General features: G+C 38.7%; 2 protein-coding genes and 1 long non-coding RNA gene across 10 annotated transcripts in view; 1 reads left to right on the top strand and 2 right to left on the bottom strand.

Annotated features, from left to right (window-relative positions):
• LOC143209846 (stromelysin-3-like) overlaps positions 1–14,518 on the top strand; it is a 34,063-nt gene extending 19,545 nt beyond the window's left edge. Inside the window, exons 1-9 of one of the 7 annotated variants that reach the window (XM_076426073.1) lie at positions 2,278–2,656; positions 4,337–4,441; positions 6,599–6,750; positions 6,895–7,197; positions 7,279–7,444; positions 7,568–7,704; positions 7,874–8,194; positions 8,341–8,551; positions 13,630–14,518. In XM_076426073.1, the coding sequence (XP_076282188.1) occupies positions 4,366–4,441; positions 6,599–6,750; positions 6,895–7,197; positions 7,279–7,444; positions 7,568–7,704; positions 7,874–8,194; positions 8,341–8,551; positions 13,630–13,775 (1,512 nt within the window). In that variant the 5' untranslated portion in view covers positions 2,278–2,656; positions 4,337–4,365 and the 3' untranslated portion in view covers positions 13,776–14,518. Of the gene's footprint in view, positions 1–2,277; positions 2,657–2,701; positions 3,552–3,613; positions 4,171–4,336; positions 4,442–6,598; positions 6,751–6,894; positions 7,198–7,278; positions 7,445–7,567; positions 7,705–7,873; positions 8,195–8,340; positions 8,552–13,190 lie in introns of those variants that run through there. The other 6 variants (XM_076426070.1, XM_076426072.1, XM_076426069.1 and 3 more) reach the window with 6 other exon arrangements.
• LOC143209854 (uncharacterized) lies at positions 8,189–13,313 on the bottom strand. The gene is made up of 3 exons (XR_013009150.1): positions 10,789–13,313; positions 10,606–10,674; positions 8,189–8,645 (listed from the first exon to the last, which is right to left on the bottom strand). It is a non-coding gene; the product is annotated as an uncharacterized LOC143209854 (long non-coding RNA).
• A 1,103-nt stretch (positions 14,519–15,621) lies between the features above and the next one.
• Positions 15,622–17,825, bottom strand: LOC143209847 (O-glucosyltransferase rumi homolog). 2 transcript variants are annotated; one of them, XM_076426075.1, is made up of 7 exons: positions 17,493–17,825; positions 17,255–17,426; positions 16,686–16,887; positions 16,321–16,599; positions 16,205–16,253; positions 16,021–16,123; positions 15,622–15,942 (listed from the first exon to the last, which is right to left on the bottom strand). In XM_076426075.1, the coding sequence occupies exons 1-7, from the start codon at positions 17,617–17,619 to the stop codon at positions 15,741–15,743; spliced, it is 1,134 nt and encodes a 377-aa protein (XP_076282190.1). In that variant the 5' UTR covers positions 17,620–17,825; the 3' UTR covers positions 15,622–15,740. The 2 variants fall into 2 exon arrangements, with proteins under 2 accessions (XP_076282190.1, XP_076282189.1); XM_076426074.1 differs by having other exon boundaries at positions 16,021–16,253; positions 17,493–17,823.
• Between the last annotated feature and the right edge of the window lie 958 nt (positions 17,826–18,783).

Below are 18,783 nucleotides of genomic sequence, written 5' to 3'. Positions count from 1 at the left end.
CATTCAGAGTCCCGCCGATGATGGTTGACTCACTGCACCTCCCATCGGCACATCAAATTTGCGGAATCGACATAATTACAGTCGAACTCGAATTCTGGTAAATCTCCGACAAGAAATATTTTTGAGCACGGAAAAAATCTTGAACAGAATCGAAAAATCTGAAACAGTTTGACTAATTCTAATGCTAAAATTCGACCAGAAATTCGTCACCCGACAGACAGAGTTTATGTCGAACAGAAAAGTGTCCTACTACAGATAGCGAATATATCGACAGGTATCACGCACCGTATCAGAGTCCGATTCCAAAAGTCGTTTCCCATACGTCAAAGGACGCGTACGTCATACCTTTTCACGGGAACTATTATCATGCCGGGTTCAATCGAGAGAAAACCTTGCTGGGAATCAGTCCGAAAGGAATGGTAGATTAGACCGAACGATCAAAAGATCGAATCACTATGCTTCATTGGTATTGTGTAACGAAAACAGAAGGATCGGAAAACGTGGAAACCAGGTGGCCAAAGTTCGCGTAACGAAATTGTAAATCACTAGTCGAGTCCGCACAACAGTCGTCGTGACTGACTAAAATCATGCACAAGTATATCATGGCTTGTAGAACTACTATAATGATGTTAAATGAGATTTACAGACATTTCCAATGGTTCTAATATCGACAAAAACGAAATAAAACTTTACTTGAGTATTAAGCTTGGAATTAATAACATACAGATTTAATAGTCGTTATACTGCAAGGGGTTAAAGGGATACACTTGGAAATAGTTTGCAGAACAAGAAGAAAAATGGAAATAAATCTAACATAATTTTATTCTAAGAGCATATTGAAATAAAAAGAAGCAGTACACAAGACCAGGTCAACGTTTGCATACTAACATTGTAGAAGTCGTCTCGCGACTCGAGAGGGAATGGACGACGAAGAGGAAATTACTCCGTGGATTCTAAGAATCCGAGGGATCTGCTCGCGAGGGATAAAAACACGCGCTTGCACCTTCTTCGCGGTAGTCGACGAACCGGCTCTGAATAAAGAGCGGATTTTTCAATTTCTAGACCTTGAGGGACCGGACGCGCAACTTCGTCCGCGATCAAAACGCACGGCGATGGTCGTCGTGTGCAAAAAACCATGGAAAATGGACGATCCGCAAACAAACGTCTGAGTGTCCCTCGAGGATCGTTTAGCGGGTAGAAGCTGTTGATACAAGCGTCACCGGACAACCATTGCCAAGGCTCTCGAGCCTTGACACACCGTCGCGTCGAGACGGCAAACAACAGGCCCCGCCACGGCCGAACAAAGAAACAAATTATTATTGTTTCCGGCGGAATCGCGACTTGTCGAAAATTCGACGGTAAACGTCATAGCGATAACGCGTTATCAGAATGACAGACGAGTTAGAGTGGCTGATAGACGAATTAGCGATAGGCGATTCGAAGAACGGACAGCGCATCGAGTATTTTTGTGGGATCATGGAGAGTTCTTCTTTCGATATTCAATTATTTTTCATTGGACGACATTAATTTGATCTACGTATTTCAATATTAGAAAAATCGTGAAAGTTATTTTGCTCCTTTCTGTGTCATCGTTGTTACTCGAGGAAGAGCATATGTTATCATTTGTGAAACTGTTTTGTAGGGAGAATATAACAGTGAAGAAATTATGTAAACTAGGAAGGGGAAGCCCCTTTTTGATTTGAAATGATGACCGTGAATCATGAGTCAGAGTTCTGTGAAATGCAACACATCTACCACTGGCGCTTAAAAAGTGACTCACGCTGCGACCTTGTTACTGGGGCACGTTCCTGCTGTGGAATCTCTGAGTCTAATTAAAGGCCGCAAACCCTTTAGTCAAATGGCTCATTAATGTGTATCCAAATTTTTGAAATAGTCAAATTCAAATCTTTCAAACATTCCAATTCACACAATTAACACGAGCTTTTTGCAATACCGACCATTATGCCGCGCCGGTGCTATTAAACATCGTTAAGGTAGCCCAATTAAGAACAATTAAAGTAATGAATGCATTCGAAGAAGCGACAAAACGAGCCGCGGTAGAGTATTAAAAAAGAAGAGCTACACACTCGACGATCACAAAATATTTGTTATTACTAGACTGCGGATCTTTATGCGAAATAAAAAAAGGTCTGCGTCGATTCCAAGACACAGAGGCTATATAAAAATTTCTGTTTTGTTTTAATTACATATTAAAATTTTTTAAATGTGTCCGCTGCTTTAAACTTTACGTGCCAATTTTTGTTATAAATGCATAAAATCCGCAGTCTAGTTATTACTGTTAGCAGAGACGCAATCGACAGATTCCTAAAACTATTCAAATCTCGTAACAATTTCTTACATCGAGTGTCACTGCAATCTGTTCCCCATTAGTATCGGTGGATAGAAAGCCACGCAACTTTTTTCCCCACGATAGAAAATGGGACCTGGGACCTGAGACCAGAAAATTACCTCACCGAGAAAGGAGCTCTGCTTTCTGATTGTATTACTTCATCCGTCTTTCGGCCAGAATATTTTGTACGAAATGACTATCGGTGGGCAAAGTGTTAAAATAGTGTTGCTGCGTTCACAGCAAACGGTTTCAACGAGCATCCACGGTCGGAAGTGGCGATTCGATGGTCGCCAATAAAAAACGAAGGTGAACGGAAGAATGATCTAACTATGAAATTGTACATCGCCGGTGGCGGTATTATTCGAGATGAGACGCGTTTATTGACAGTAATCTTCGCGTGTCGCGGGCATCATCAATCTACGCTTCCTAGTACCGTTGAATATCATCACGTTCGTTCTCTGGTCCTGATACATCGTTATCCGCATGGGAACAATGGCCAGCGATCTGCAAGAAAAAGATGTGTTGAAAGATCCTGATCGAGAGATCGTTCCGGCGAAGAAAAAATACAACGAGTATGCGAATACAACGAAATCGAACGATTGCCTGTTGCAACAGAGAAAGAATGTCTGTCTCTTTCAGTGACTAAAATCGAGTGTTGCAAACAAATCAGTTTCGCTATCGTTGCAAAACACAAAGCGCGCAATCGAAATTTTATTTGAAAATTACCGGTTGCTTTCTTAATAACGATTTCCAAAAAGCAGTGGCACAGAAAATTTCCTAAAATATAATTAATTTTTGTAACGAATCTTCGTAAATCATAATATGGAAATCCATCTTGAAGGTTGATTCGTGGATAAGATGCTCGGACCGAGTAATTTCATTTCAAAGCACGGCAAAGTGCATCAAATTGCGCCAGTTTAGATCCTGAGATTCTCATCTATCGATCTCGCAGTTTTACCGCACGCTCTGTTTTCCATCCGCGATCTTCCGTGCACGTGCGCGCTGCATTTGTATCGCGGTGCATATGCATCAGCGTAACTCGAACGCGTATATGCATAATATGCGGACTGTGTAACAACCTTAAGTCGTTCGTGCACTTGAGCGCAGGAGATGACTCTCCCATGAATGAATTTTGTTCAGTGCTGACAGCTGACAGGAATGCTGACAATCACTGCACTCGGAATGCACAACAATTTCCAAAGTACGAAACTTTTACAGACCTGTCCTATCAAATAAATATTACAATCTAAGAACAAATTAAACGAATAGAGTTGAATTGAATAAATTGACGAAGCTATTAAATGCAAAAATTAATATTACGACACATATAAGATGTACACAGTGTCTTGGAGAAATGTCAGTTCAGAAAATGAAGATAATCCATGAAGTAGTTCTTGAAGAATTTTCCATGAAAGTCCAAGTCGAATTTTTTACACTTTCGTTTACGACTCTTTCTAATCATGTTTAAAGATAATCGGAATTTGAGCTAGCTGAAGTGTATAACTGGCTTTAGCCACATCACGTGAAGACAAGTGTAGTATATGTGTTCTACGGTCACGCGAATGGCAGTCGCACGCTTATTAATGCATGTTTGTGTGAAAATTGTGGCGTTAGAGGAACGTTCGTAAAGATGGTCTTGCATTTGATTAAAAATGATCGAACAGGACGCATGCGTTCAGGATATTCTCGTACGTTCTCAGAGGAACGGTTTCTATAAACCATTACGTAGCAGGTGTTTATGCAAATGTCCAGTATTCTAGTCAAACTGGAAATGTCATCAATAGCTCCAGTGGTTTAAAAATAAAAACATATATATAATGGTACAATACTTTCTACTAATTTTATATCTGTACATGGGAGATTATCAGAATAGTAATTCTATTGACGCTTTACCTACTCCTCGTTTCAGTTTACTTAAGTTATTAGAAAACTTTTGCAAGTTTCGACTTCTTAGAAAATTTGTGACGTAACTTTTTTATTTTTCAGGCGACTTCGACAACGAGACGTTCAAATTGATGGCACTGCCAAGATGTGGTGTTAAAGACAAAGTTGGCGCCGGATTTGGACGATCGAAGCGGTACGCTCTTCAAGGTAAATAGAATCAAAAATAAAACGAATCTGATGATCGTTGATCGAACGGTGTTACATCTAGACTCTGGATCTTTATGTAAAATAAAAATTGTCTGCATAAATTATACAACATCGGATAAATGCATAAAATTCGCCGTCTAGTTATAACGAATTTCTATGGTGGGTTTCTGTCGGTCGAAATCCGTGTGACATAACGTTTGATCGATTATTCGATTATCTAATCGATCACCGTTGTTACGTATTCACACAGACTGGAATTAGGAACTAATCATTGCTTGACCAGTCTCGATTCGTGTCTCCCTAAACGTGTTCAACGATAATAATTATCAAAATTATGTAATAGTCGAGACTCTCTAGAATTATGAAATGGCTTATCATTCGGGAATGACTACCATTACGAAACAGAATTTCAATTAAAAGGAACGATTTCCTTGAATATTCAATTTCCCACTAAGTCAATAACGATTAAAATCATAGTTCCCTCGAAGTAGAGTTTCTTCAATAAATATCTGCGTTTAACAATGTTCAACAATGTCAATGCACGAAAAAATAAAATGTAGTTTAATTGAGATTTAATTAAAATTAATGTTTGAAGTGGAAGAGAATAGAGAATGTTTTGAAAAATATTTGGAACGAGATAAAGATTGTGATTTTTGTAAAAAATTGCAATGCTTCCGTTGTTTGCATTAGAAATCATCCGTTTAGCATTTCCAAAAATGAATAGCCGCAAAAGGTGTCACTTCACAAGAATTGAACAGTTTAATGACACGGTATTGCGGCAGACTGTTTTCACGGTGGAAAAATGTTTAGCAGCACGGTGTTACTTTTAACTTCCTGCCTCATTATCGTCAGTATAGAACCAGTCACCCTAAACAGGTCATGCGCATCTGTATAGCAGCTATTCGCTGGTTGCTCTGAATGCATTTTTTAACCGTCGAAAATGCTCCAAATACATTTCCCTACAACCTAATGAAACCTTTCCTCGTTCAAGCAACAATTTCTTCAGTTGAATTTCTATCTAAATTGCATTACTGCTTACAAAACACCAATATACCAATACACGAAAGTTTTACGTTTAAAACGTTACTTGGCAAACTCAGCTGATCAATCACAAAAATTACAATAAATTTCATCCTTTTGTAATTTCTATTACCGACCCATATGAACCATAAATTGTCCAAAAACTGCAGTATCAAAAAAATGTCCGAAAACGTTATGGAATGTTGGGACGTTATTTCCATTGTCTCGGAAGCAATTCCTCCGGGACTTTCATCGTCTGAAGTCATCGAACAATTACCCTTCGACCACAGGTAACGCCAATTAGCGTCGAGTCGCGCAAACTTTCCGTAACAGCGCGGGTTAATTAATCACGCGGCTTTTCTTCTTGGAAAACGAATCATCGGCGTGCTGCACGTTCTTGAAACCGATGATTCGGTGCCGATCGAACTGGGAAGGAATCCTCGACGGGTTCGATCGGTTCTAACCGTGACTTTGAACCTCGCGCAAGCATTCCTCGTTCCCAGTGAACTCGCGGCGACAAGATCGCCGATGCGTAAATCCGACGGTATTCTATTCGCATAATATGCGAATACCGGGCTAACTGTGACCCACTAGATTGCCCAGCAGTACATACGGAACGGCCTTAAAGAATTCCTGCTTTTTCTGGTCATAATCATCGATTTTGACCTGATAAGCGTAAAACAACCAAATTCTCGTACGTATACTAGAAACTGTGAAGTTTCATGATCTGATTTCGATCAAGAGAAAGGAACTCCCATTTAGAGGCTTTGCGTAATGTCGATTATTGAGAAATGGTTTTTGGGACACATTTTTATATAACAGAACAATGAATGGGACCAAAATAGCTCGGGGTACACGTTTCAGTGAACATAAACAGGCTTCAAAAGGATATAAGCTTCGGCGCCTGCACGCGTTTTTCAATTTTAATAACAGCGACCGCTAATCACGCTCGACCTTGGTCACTGGAACCTTGCTGGATCTGTCGTTTCAACAGTGGATAATAGATTCTTGTCGCAATGACGAGGCAATCTTCTCGTGTCTATTCTCCGCCGCGAGTTGATGATTTTTTTTTGTATCGGAAATAATTGTAGCATGTAATGAATAATTCTGTTTTAATACGCCGTTGTGTTTGCGCAGGATCACGATGGCGTGTGAAGAAACTGACTTACAAGATCAGCAAGTATCCCCGAAATCTGCCGCAACAAAAGGTCGACGTCGAGCTGAGCAAAGCGTTCAAAGTGTGGTCCGACTATACCGACCTTGTCTTCATTCAGAAGAAGTCTGGACAGGTAACGAAATCGGAAAATATTTAAAAATCCAACAATGAATCGTAGTTTCTTCGGTATTGATTCTGTGATCGCAAATTCGACTGTTTGCTCGTAACATGCTGATTAAAAAGATTTTCTGTACGAACACTCGTTATTGAATTTTAGGTCCACATCGAGATCAGGTTCGAAAAGGGCGAGCACGGTGACGGAGACCCTTTCGATGGACCCGGTGGCACATTGGCCCACGCTTATTTCCCTGTTTATGGCGGTGACGCTCATTTCGACGATGCAGAACAATGGACCATCGACAGTTTTCGCGGAACCAATCTCTTCCAAGTGGCAGCCCACGAATTCGGCCATTCCCTCGGTTTGAGTCACAGCGATGTGAAATCAGCCTTGATGGCACCTTTCTATCGTGGATATGAGCCCTACTTCCGGTTAGACGACGACGATGTCCAGGGTATTCAGGTAAACTCTGAAAAAGATGAGATAGGAGAAGTCTGATCGAAGTTAGAATTTACATGTAACTTGAACCTGATCATGCTTCAGGCATTGTACGGGAAAAAGTCCACAAATTCCGCCGGAATTCCAAATGGACCTAAATTCGGCACGACCACCTCTGCACCACCCAGTGAAGAGGATAGTGAACTTTGTACGGATCCAAAGGTGGACACCATGTTCAATTCCGCGGAGGGACATATATATGTGTTCAAGGGTGCGTATATCTCCGCTGTTTGTTTGTTATTATATTAAAAGGAACACAAAATATCGAGCAGAGACAATGAAATTCGAGAATCAGAACTGAAAAGTCAATTCTAAGTGTTCTACCTAACTGCAGGCGATCGTTACTGGAGACTGACAGCGGATGGAGTGGCAGTCGGCTACCCTAAGCTGATTTCGAACTCGTGGAAGGGTCTGCCAGGAAACATAGACGCAGCGTTCACGTATAAAAACGGGAAGACATACTTCTTCAAGGTGAGAAAGTTAAATGGTTTGCCAACAAAGTGTTTCGAACAAAGTAAAACTAGACCGACCCTTTTGCTGTTACTACTCTTGCTGATCTACAGCAACCTCGCGACAATTTGGAATGCAACGATTATTGTGACTCGGTGACCGATGAGATTAATTATTTTCTTTGTCACAGGGCTCGAAATATTGGAGATACGTGGGCAAGAGAATGGACGGGGATTACCCGAAGGAAATCAGCGAGGGTTTCACTGGAATTCCGGACAACATCGACACCGTGACTGTGTGGACCGGAAACGGCAAAATCTACTTCTACAAAGGCAGCAAGTTCTGGAGGTTCGACCCAGCACAAAAACCACCAGTGAAGAACACTTATCCTAAACTGATCTCGAATTGGGAGGGTCTTCCGGATAATCTCGATGCATCGATCGTCTATCGCGGTTATACGTATTTCTTCAAAGGTGACGCCTACTACCGGTTCCAGGACAGGTCGTTCAGCGTTAGTATTTCATTCATGTTCATTATACTAGTCTACTCTATGAATTTACACCGTCTACTTGAAGGTAAAAGTTTAGTCTTCAAGCAGACAATACAAAAACTGGGTAAAATTCGAATTTAAATTGAAATGACTCGATGAAACCTTAGGTGGATGTTGCCGACCCAGCGTTCCCAAGGTCGACGGCATACTGGTGGTTCGGGTGCAGGTCCGCCAACAAAGGAACATTAGGTAATGTCCAATGGCTGCGTGAACATCCTGAAGACACTTTTCCGCATGCCGGCATTCTGGAGTCCGCCGGCGGTAACTACGATGACTCCGACGGTTATGGAGACGTGGGAGACATCATTCTAGACGCAGGTACTAAAGCTTCATTCGAGCCGGACCAGATTCTTGCCTCGCCATAGAAGTTTCAGTGACCACCTCTTTGTGTTCAATAATCCATCATACCATGCTAAAACAAAGACTAAGTTTGCAAACAATGAAATATCTAGTCTTCATTGCCCAAACGAGCAAATTATAATTGGCCGAAATCTACGGCATTTTGATGATCTCAAATGAATTTCAAGTTCACTACTGGATAGAATATATAATACATTCTACGTCATCCCATAACGAACGCAAATTTTGTAAAATATGAAAAAAAATTCGCGTTACGTATCGAATGACCTGAAATTTACAATATTTGGATATTAAGGGGGCAATCTCGTTTCCAGGATTGCAAGAGTGCGGGATGCGCTTTCTTAATTCTCTATAATGGAGTTTATCAGTAACCAAAAGCGCTGGATAAAAGATCGATCTAGGCCGCAGTCGCTCTCAAAAATCCTATTTTTACGTTTACGAGGCGTAAGTTGCATTATTCGGCAGCGAAATTTGCATTCTTCGGAAGCATAAAGCTGCGGCAGCTACATGATGCCGAATAATGCAAATTATGCCTCGTAAACGTAAAAATAGGACTTTTGAAGGCGACTGCGGCATAGATTGATCTTTTATCTAGCGCTTTCGACTACTGAAAAACCCCATCTTTGCATAATTGAGAAATGAGAAAGGCCCATCCCGCAACCTTGCAATCCTGGAAACAAGTCTTACCCCCTTAACGACTACCTCTGTATATACTTAGAGATCGTATCAATTTTTGTATTCATCGACATTTGTCATTCGCATGAACAAACCAGTGTTTTAGAGTTAAAACAATGGATAGCTGAAACTTCAAAGTCGCTCTACCTCTGTAAAGAGGCTCGGAGTGAAAATGAGTGGCGCACGGCGGGGATAGAGTATTTGGTGTCTCGAACACCTGGCTACTATATACCTAGGGCTCTCATCCATTGAAGAAATTTGTGCATGCGCTTAAACGACAATTTCAAACGAATATTATTTGCAAAGAACCACGCGATGAAATAAATTCTCGTCAAAAGAATAGACAACGGCGATTACATTCAAGACACAATAGACGAACAGCATTACATACTGGAACAGTTGTTATTCAACTTCCATGTTCAAAAAATCTACTTTTATCGCAGTTTCAATTGTGACGCAACCTGCCACGCGATAGCTAATACATCGCGTTGTAAGAATAAAAATAAATTGCACCTCGACGATCATATTCAACGGGTAATGGAATTTTAATTTCCTTCGCGTAGATTTCGATCATTATTGCACGACGATCACATCTGACGGGATTTGCACAAACTTCTTCCATGAAGAACGATCACAAAATGCGATAACAGAATAACTTCAGTGTTGAATGGTGGTGGTATAATATTAAAACCAAACTGATCGAGTTATTGGATCCTGTCATAGAATCTTCAACATCATAGCACAGAATATTCCATTAATTTACTAACACCCATGCTTTCATGCATCATCGTTCCCTTGTTTTTGTTCATTTGTAATTAATCCACGCCCGCAAATCGGAAGTAATATAGATGCAAAAAAGAACAAGCGCGTTCCAGATTGAATATTCATAAATATTAATGAGTTCTTTTAATTTTTATTGCTCCAGAGAGAAATACTGTGTTACTACCGATATGCAAAACTATCATTTTACCTGTCCCAATTAACTTGTTACTACCAGGACGACTTCCGCTTCATACAACTCCCGGAAGTGTCAATTTTATTTAATATTATTACTATCAACGTTATTTTATGTGTCAAAAATAGATTAATTTTAGTATAAGTCCGGAATTTAGTATAAAACCGGAAGTCCTCCTGATATCAAAATGACGCCCAACAACCCTGTCCGCGCGGTTAGAATCCCAAGCAAAACCTCCGAATTAGAACATCATTTCGCGAACATTATATTCCCTATTATCTCGAAGCCCAAAGTATTTACTAGCCAGGCGGCATATGAAGCTTTACGTTCCCCATAGAAAAGGACGTTGTATGTAGAAAAAAATAAAAAACAAGTAGTTTACTTCGAAATGCCGGTCACGAGAAGGAGATAACCGTGAGCTATCGCAGTCACCGTCGCCGAGCCCAGTTCGCTGAAAAAAAGAACAGTAAATATTATAATGTTAAGCTGTCATCTCTACCATTTATTTTATTATTTCTCATGTGTTCGCTTGTCCACGAGAATGGCATTTGACTTTTTATCGTACTTCGTGTTCTCTCCTATCTTCATTGTTTTCTGTCTGGCCTTGTCTCTCTGTACTCTTCTGGCTGTTCCGTGTGCCGTACATCCTCGTTCCGATTCGAAATCGGTTCCCGATCGTCACTCGTCCTAACATTCATCTACAATGACAATGACATATCATCGCACTGTCTCTTGCACCACTGCGTGTCCTTTGCTTACTAACGCGGTGTCTGGCCCTTAACCAGTAACCAGAAATGTTTGCCTTTTTCCTATGTAATAATTTTTAACCCTTAAAATTTAAAACTACCATACTTATTTTCAATACAACAAATAGTGTATTTTCACTAATCGCTTCGAGGCAAAACTGTGTTTCCACATTTAAAAACTCAGGCTTGTCCAAGAGCTCCAGGAGATTTCGAACGCAAAGTTTCTGACATGTCCGTTCAGAGGTGCATGTAGAAAAAAAACTTAAGAGCTCCATCTGTGGATAGGCCTGCAACCAATAAAATTTGGTTGAAATTCACTAATAATTCTGCACGAATTTCTGCATACACGCGAAACGGATGCATCTCACTGCACGAGTCGAATAAAAACAAAAACACGAACGCAACATGCACGCACGTACTCATATACGTGAATCAAAACACAGGTGCATGGTGAACTATACGGAGGACGGTTCGTTGTTTGGAACTAAATCTGCTGTGGGACAGTATATCTTTCCCAGTTCTGTCCTTCTAACCAAAACAAACAGAATTAGCCTTGAACTCCACGATCCATTAATTTCTTTTAGCTCATCCCCACCCTCTAATTCCTTTTTTTTCCGTTCGACATATTTACTTGTTCTGTTCTTACCCATTCTCCACTTTTATTTGCACGTGTATTTTTGTTTACCTCTTTCTTTCACACACGGTCTACATGCACGAGTATTTTTATTTTTCGTTTCTAATGATTTCGACGCACTAGGAATCATTTTGGTAATAGGGCATGTTAAATCCTCGAGATCCCTGTGCATCCACTCTATACTTCGGGTGGTTCTTTGGTTTGTGTGGAAGTGGTTAGAGACTTAGAAATTTCCCTCTAAACTCTATTCTCGGATACGACGGACGATTTTAGTTGTTGTAGTATTATCCTTTTCGGTAAACTTTATCTTACAAAGGTGGACCACAAAACGTTGCGTAAACTGTTTCCTCGGTAGCAATTAAAAGTGACGAGAACAGATTTTTACATTTTCGAATTTCGCTGGCACATCGGGACATTTTTGAAATGCAATTGCTGGCGCGCAAAATTCAAATATAAATTCCATTAGAACTTGAAATACCAGAAGAATAACTGTTACGATTAATAGTTTTCGAGAAACAGTGAAACTTTCACTTTGAATATTCCCGTCGTGTAAGATTTTTGTGCCGCAAATCATTTTGACAATCTCTCTTCTAAATAACAATCCCATAAAAACTCGATAGACTATGTGACTCGAGATAACCTGTTGAAATAAAATTGCTGCCGCTATCGAAAAATTTATTAACTAGCGCGTAATTATTAATCTTTGATTTTTAAAAAACTGTCATGTCGTCACCGGTGTTTAAAGTGCTAACATTCAAAATGTTTGCTTTCAAGATAAGTATATCAATCAATTTGGTCCAGAAAAATAACATTTCAGCTACTAGAGCAAATTTCAAAAACATAAACAACCTAAAGATAAGGGAGAATGTTTAAAGCACAAAAATCTTATGGTCCCCTGATTATTAGTAGAGGTGTGCGAGAACCCGAAAATGTCATGTCGGACCGGGTCGAGAATTTTATTCAAGATTCCCGACAATTCTCGAAAATTTTCAAGATTATTCGACAATCTCGAAATTTTCGAGAACCCGACTCGTTCCGACAGTAGCCGACATTTTTGGGTTCTTACACACCTCTAAATACATATTATGTTTGAGTTGGTTAAACTGTACCTTGAATAAACAAAAATTTTTGTCTTTCTCCTATGTAATCCAGCAGATTTAGGTAAGAAAATGCTAAAAATGCAAGCTTGAATTCTAGGAGACCAGTGGTGCAAAAGTTATGAGCGTTTATAGTTCAGCGATTTTCAGTGTTGTTGACAAGAGTTTCTGACCAACCTTCTCGCGGCTCCGCTCATTGGACTACGTACATACCAGCATGACGGCGCCCTTACCTGTCAAAAAGACTGAAAATCGCTCAACTTTCGAACCACTGTTCTCCCAGGATTGAAACTTGGATTTCAAAAATTTCTTATTTCAAGGTACAGTGCAGCCTTTTACATAGTTGTTTAAACTCGCCGGGACGAGACGCTGCGCCGCTGTTGACAGCGAAGGCGACAGATCAAAGCGTGTAGTACGACAAAAAAAGAAAGAAGTGCGGTGACGAAGGAGTCGCGGTTCCATTAACTGGGAAAAAACTCGCTTTTTCCAGAGGACAACAATCTACACTCGGAATCGCGTGGGTTCGGGAAAAAGTGAACGAACGGGAATGAAAAACTTGTTCGTTCGAGGAATCTCGTTGAGTCGTAAAAACTCGGGTTAGAAGGCAGCAAATATGGAACGAGAAATTTTCCAGGGAAAAAAGAGTCACTGTAATACACACTAAATAAAGCACGGGATCACGGGATGCAGGTTCACGGAGCAGACCTCACGGAGAACACTGATATCCAAAGCAGACCAAACAAAAAAATAAATGTTCCAAACAACGACGAGAGCCTGCGATTTGTAAACCCATCACGGGTGTATCACCTCTGTCGTTTCACCCGCGAAACTGTGCTGATCACGACCGGTGCAGTGAGCCATCTAATCAGCGACGATTCTATTGCGCTTCTGTAGGCCCCTTTCTACGATTTGTTTATGAAATTCGACAGGCGAAACGGACGAGCAGCTAGTCACGTCTTCCAATCAGGACGCGGACAACGGGGCGGCATGCAATTTCAAATCGTCGTTCCAGTGGTGGAACCTGTCGCTCAGTATGGTGACCATAATCCTTGCGAAAATAATCGCCGCCACGTAAACTATTTACGCCTATTAACACGGAGGTTATTGAGCGATGGAAACTATCGATGAGGGGGAGGCCACTAGGAAGGTTTGAACTGAACATTTGAACAGAAAACACGTGGCTCCGAAGTGTGCCGAGAGCACGGAGTGGTGTCAAACTGTGCCAAAACGGCAGTACCTACGCTGATTTATGCCCACGAATCGTAGCCGTTAATTCCTCTGCAAAGTCAAAGGGACACTCTCGCGACAGACCGTTCGTTAGCCCGTCTTAATCTCTCATGAAACAATCATTCCATTACTGAAGCAACGTTGCCCGAACGATAGTTTTAAATATTTTGCTTCATCGAGTAGTCAATAAGTGCCTCGCAGCATGTCCCGCGAGATGCATCTGATTCGATTTAACGCAATCGATCGTGAATGCGGTTGCATCCCGCGAGACATCCTGTACATCTGTAAAGTACATAGGAGTATGTAAAATATATGTTTATATATACATTACGTTGTAAGCCGCATGCAACAATGTGTCACCAAACCTGTTAACACTGCCTATTTATTCTTTATTCGTACCGCTCGTTTTGTATAGACCTTAATGTTAACCGCACTTATCTCTCGCGCGTTTGTGCAAAACATGACAAATAGCGAATAAAGAAGGAGGTCAATTGGTTTCTGAACTGACAGTATTATGAGTATTATAGAGTTTTCGCTTCTCAGATTGTAAGGAAATACAGAATAATTTGTTCAAATATGCGTATATGGAAACATCTATAGTACTCATGGTAGTCACTATACCAGAAAATTGTTCTCCATACAAGTGCCTTAAAATTGTTTCAGCATATACATATAGTAAAATGTCATTTTCTTTCCTTTTTGTATGAAATTCTGTTATTCCATTGTTATTATCACAATTACTGTGCATCTTCTGTGAACAGTCCTATTTTTTACTTGCAAATTTTCACATCAAACATATTATTCTCTATTTTCTTCATAGTAAGTTCTCATTCATTGCTATAATCTGTTTCTTTTATATGGTAGAATGTTACGATAAATAATGTTAAAAAGAATTATGATAAATATTAGTTACTAATAATAATAATAATCTCTGATGACCATGTTATGAAATGTGAGATTTAGCTTAGGATGTGACAAGAATACGTCTATTATTTTTAAAGTAACGATCATTTGTATTATGCTTTGAAACCAAAATGACATTAAAAGCAGTAACATAGAATGTGTATTGCATACACTGCAGGAGTATATATATATATATATATATATATATATATGTATGTATGCTATGAATTATGAGAATCTTTCGAAATATGTATATTTATCTGTTGAATATTATTTAACTATTCAGATTTCAAATAAAACATGATAATGATTCAAACAATCTTAAATTAATGAGCGAATAACGTGCACAATTTGTAGCATACATATATCATAGTATATAATTTTATAGAAACATTGCGATGGGAGTGTCATATGTTTCTTTACATTCTAGAAAATTTTTCCATAACTCTTTGTTATAAGTATAAATAGTTGAGTACTTAAGAATTACTTAGTTTTAAGCGTGAACCAAGCACAAAAAGCCTTGTACAGTTTTTTAATAATTGTTGAATAAATTGTTTTTTAAAAGAAAACAGAATTTCGATGAATGCGAAGTTTTATATATCGTCGTTATAAACAATTAAATACGCGAAAACAGCATATCTTTAATACGATGCGATGTACAAGGCCTTTGTCTGCACTAGATCTTCCGTCAGGGCAATAAATTGATTCATATTGAAACTTGCCACACTGTACAATATCAATGAAAATGAAGGAAAAATTCATTTCACTAATGCTTATTCGAAACATTGAAAAGACATTTGTTTCTGACCAAATTATTTTTATTAATCAACATTTTACATCATAAAATTAAAATTTTAATAAAAAGACATCAAATCATTTATATTAAATGCAAATTGCATTATTATTATTATTAAGATTCCCTCTTCTTGATTCTTGTCAAAGTTTTATCCAGAGATGGTTTATATGTTAAAAGCTTAGAGTATCTTTGTAAAAGTTTCTTCCAATATTGTAAAACATCAGACATTTTCAAATTATTCCATACAAAGTCCCTTCCTCGATTTGCAATTTCTCTAGACAATTCATCATTATCTTTTGCAAATTGTATAATTTCCCTGGATATAGAAGATCATATTAAAAAATTGTATGTAATGAAAGAATAGTAATAGTTAAAAATTTTTTAAAAATCGTACTCTAAGACTGATTGATTAGCATTCTTAGAGACAGGTATATAATGAATCCAAGGCACCATTGCATCATAGTAAAACTCTGTCCATTCGTCCCCAACATGAAATACTAAAGACCGACACAAAAATAAATGTTTGTGTCTGAACGATGCTGCAACACCTTTGAAGTTGAGTAAGTATTTATATTTACAATGAGATTCTAAAGAGGCTTCAGCAGCTGGAGGTGCATGTAATGTATCCTATAATAAACACGAAATTATGTTATACCCACAACAGTACACAAGCGCATGAACTAAAAATAATTACTTCATCAGATTTCCATGCTTGATTCTTTGTGTATTGAGCATCTACCAACTCTGGTTTTTCACGACTCAGTAATACTAAATTATCACGCTCTGAACTAGTTCTAGATCCCCTAAAAAATCCTTTAGACTCTTTCTTTGACCATGGTGTGTCTTCGCTAGCTTTATCTAATGATATGCGATGTTCATCCCATCTACCAAGGCCACGAGGATACAAAGAAATTGCAGGGCCGCCTTCCCAGAATGACCATGCTGGATATGTAATATCATAATAGTGTGCTGTCTAAATGCACAACACTTGAAATCTTTGACTATTTCAAAGAATAAATTGTACTGTACATGTATTTGTTAATTCTTAGAATGATGTACCTTACTAAATGAGAAGATTGGCAGTGGACTATCAAAATGTTTACTAGCTTGAGGATAATCCCGTGTATTTACCATTAAATCTATATCTGGTAAATTAGGAGCCAATTTTAAAAGGAAATGCTCTATTCCAGCACATCTCGATGGAAACATGCAATCTTTCTGCCTATATATATTCCCCTGTATTATTTGATAAAATGTCCCCCTATAAAAAGTAAAATATTGCATTTCTGAAAGTATATTATGAGACTTAAGGGGGTAGACTTGTTTCTAGGATTGCAAGGGTGCAGGATGCACCTTCTCATTTCTCCATAATGCAAAGATGGGGTTTCTCAGGACACGATCGCCCTTAAAAGTCCTATTTTTACGTTTATGAGGCTTAATTTGCATTATTTGGAAGCATAACGCAGAATAATACAAATTATGCCTCGTAAACGTAAAAGTAGGACTTTTGCAAGCAATTGCGGCCTAGATTGATCTTTTATCTAGCGCTTTTGACTACTGAAAAACCTCATCTTTGCATTATTGTAATTCTGGAAACTAGAGTCTACCCTATTAACATGTTCATGTACCTATTCTTTGCAGCATTTATTAAATCCTTGCTTATACCCTGATGTTTGAATGGTTTCAAGTCTTGTGTAATAACATTTTTATAGCAACCATTGTTTGTATTATTGCAAAATTGATAATTTTTTTTTGCTTCTTCAATTGCATGGTAATATTTCTTATATTCTTCCTTCGATCCTAATTGAGAATAAAATTTATAAAAAACATATAATACGGAAGCTTTTTCAAATTACAAAGAAATACCTTTATCATAAACATTAGTTTCTCTTTCGCTGTCACAATGTTCTGCACTGTCAATCGAACAATATTGTTCTTCACAGTGACCTGTCCAAAAAATAGCAATGAAAAAGATATAATTTAATATCAGCATAATTCCTTCAAACACATTGGCATGACAGATCCCGGGGCTGGATTGGGCTGGATTGGCTTGGATTCACTGATGCCAAGCAGTGATGCCGAAATCGTGGTACTGTGGTACTAAGCCGTGGTACGAGACCCCCCCACTATGACCTACCGTTGCCCCTACTGGCCTTCTCCAACTCGCTCGCGCGCTACACTCACCAACGTACCTCTCCTAGGATATAGACATTACACCACCGACGAGATACTATTAAAGACTGCCAGCCCCTGTGTTATTCCGCGGGACCGGTAAGTGGGCGCGAGTGGGCGCGGGGATAACGGGAAAGTTACAGTGATCTGATATACCACAGCGGTAAAAGTTCCACAATCGACGAGATATTCGTCAAGTGGAAGAAGAATGATATAGTAGAATGCTGACATTACCCATTCTGTAATTGCCTTATAATACTATATGTATATGTATAATTCTCTTATTGTATTCTTATTTCCGTTATTATCACCATTGTAATAATTGTTTACAATATAATCGATAGTTTATAGATGAAGGAAAAATGAAAGTAACTACTACGTAATATTCTACAAATGTATATTGGAATTTAAATAGTAATTTGAACATTATTGCGTTATATATAAAATAATGATTCTTAAAAAATATTCTGTTATGTTATGTAATGACAAAATTCAATCGTTCTTATTAAGATCCTTAGTAGGAAACAGAAAATTAATTTTTTTACTTATTTATCCCATACTTGTAATGCTCGACAGCATTATTGACAGCAATTATTAAAGCAGAGGTAGTAACAAGATAAAAGTATTAACTAATTAAACTAATTTTCGACGGCTCCTATCCATACAATGTTATTTAGAGGCAGTATTTCGCACGAAGATATCTAAAAAAATAATTCTATTTGACTCTATACGAATATTTCTTGCACCATATATGACGCTATTTAAAAAGTGCGTGTAACATTATTTTATTTCATTCTGAACTGAACCACTTCCTGAAACATGATTCATTTATGAGTACATTGTGCGACGAGGCGAAGATCTAGCAGACGAAGTCGAAGTCGAAATCTTAAAAGAATAAGGACTATCCGCGTCTCTTCTTTTCCCGACGCTGTCCTTCTTTGTGTCCGAAACTTGCGTCGCTCATTGCATAAGCAAATATCATCGG

Source organism: Lasioglossum baleicum, chromosome 6, assembly GCF_051020765.1.
Source record: "Lasioglossum baleicum chromosome 6, iyLasBale1, whole genome shotgun sequence".
Taxonomy (NCBI): domain Eukaryota; kingdom Metazoa; phylum Arthropoda; class Insecta; order Hymenoptera; family Halictidae; genus Lasioglossum; species Lasioglossum baleicum.
Note: the sequence above shows the minus strand (reverse complement) of the source record. Positions and strands in the feature narration are given on the sequence as shown.

Coding starts and splice junctions, on each gene's coding strand:
- LOC143209847 (XM_076426074.1), bottom strand. CDS start 17,619: ATGCTGATATTAAATTATATCTTTTTCATTGCTATTTTTTGGACAGGT. Junction 17,427..17,492: donor AACTAATGTTTATGATAAAG/GTATTTCTTTGT, acceptor ATTCTCAATTAG/GATCGAAGGAAGAATATAAG. Junction 16,600..16,685: donor CAATCTTCTCATTTAGTAAG/GTACATCATTCT, acceptor TTGTGCATTTAG/ACAGCACACTATTATGATAT.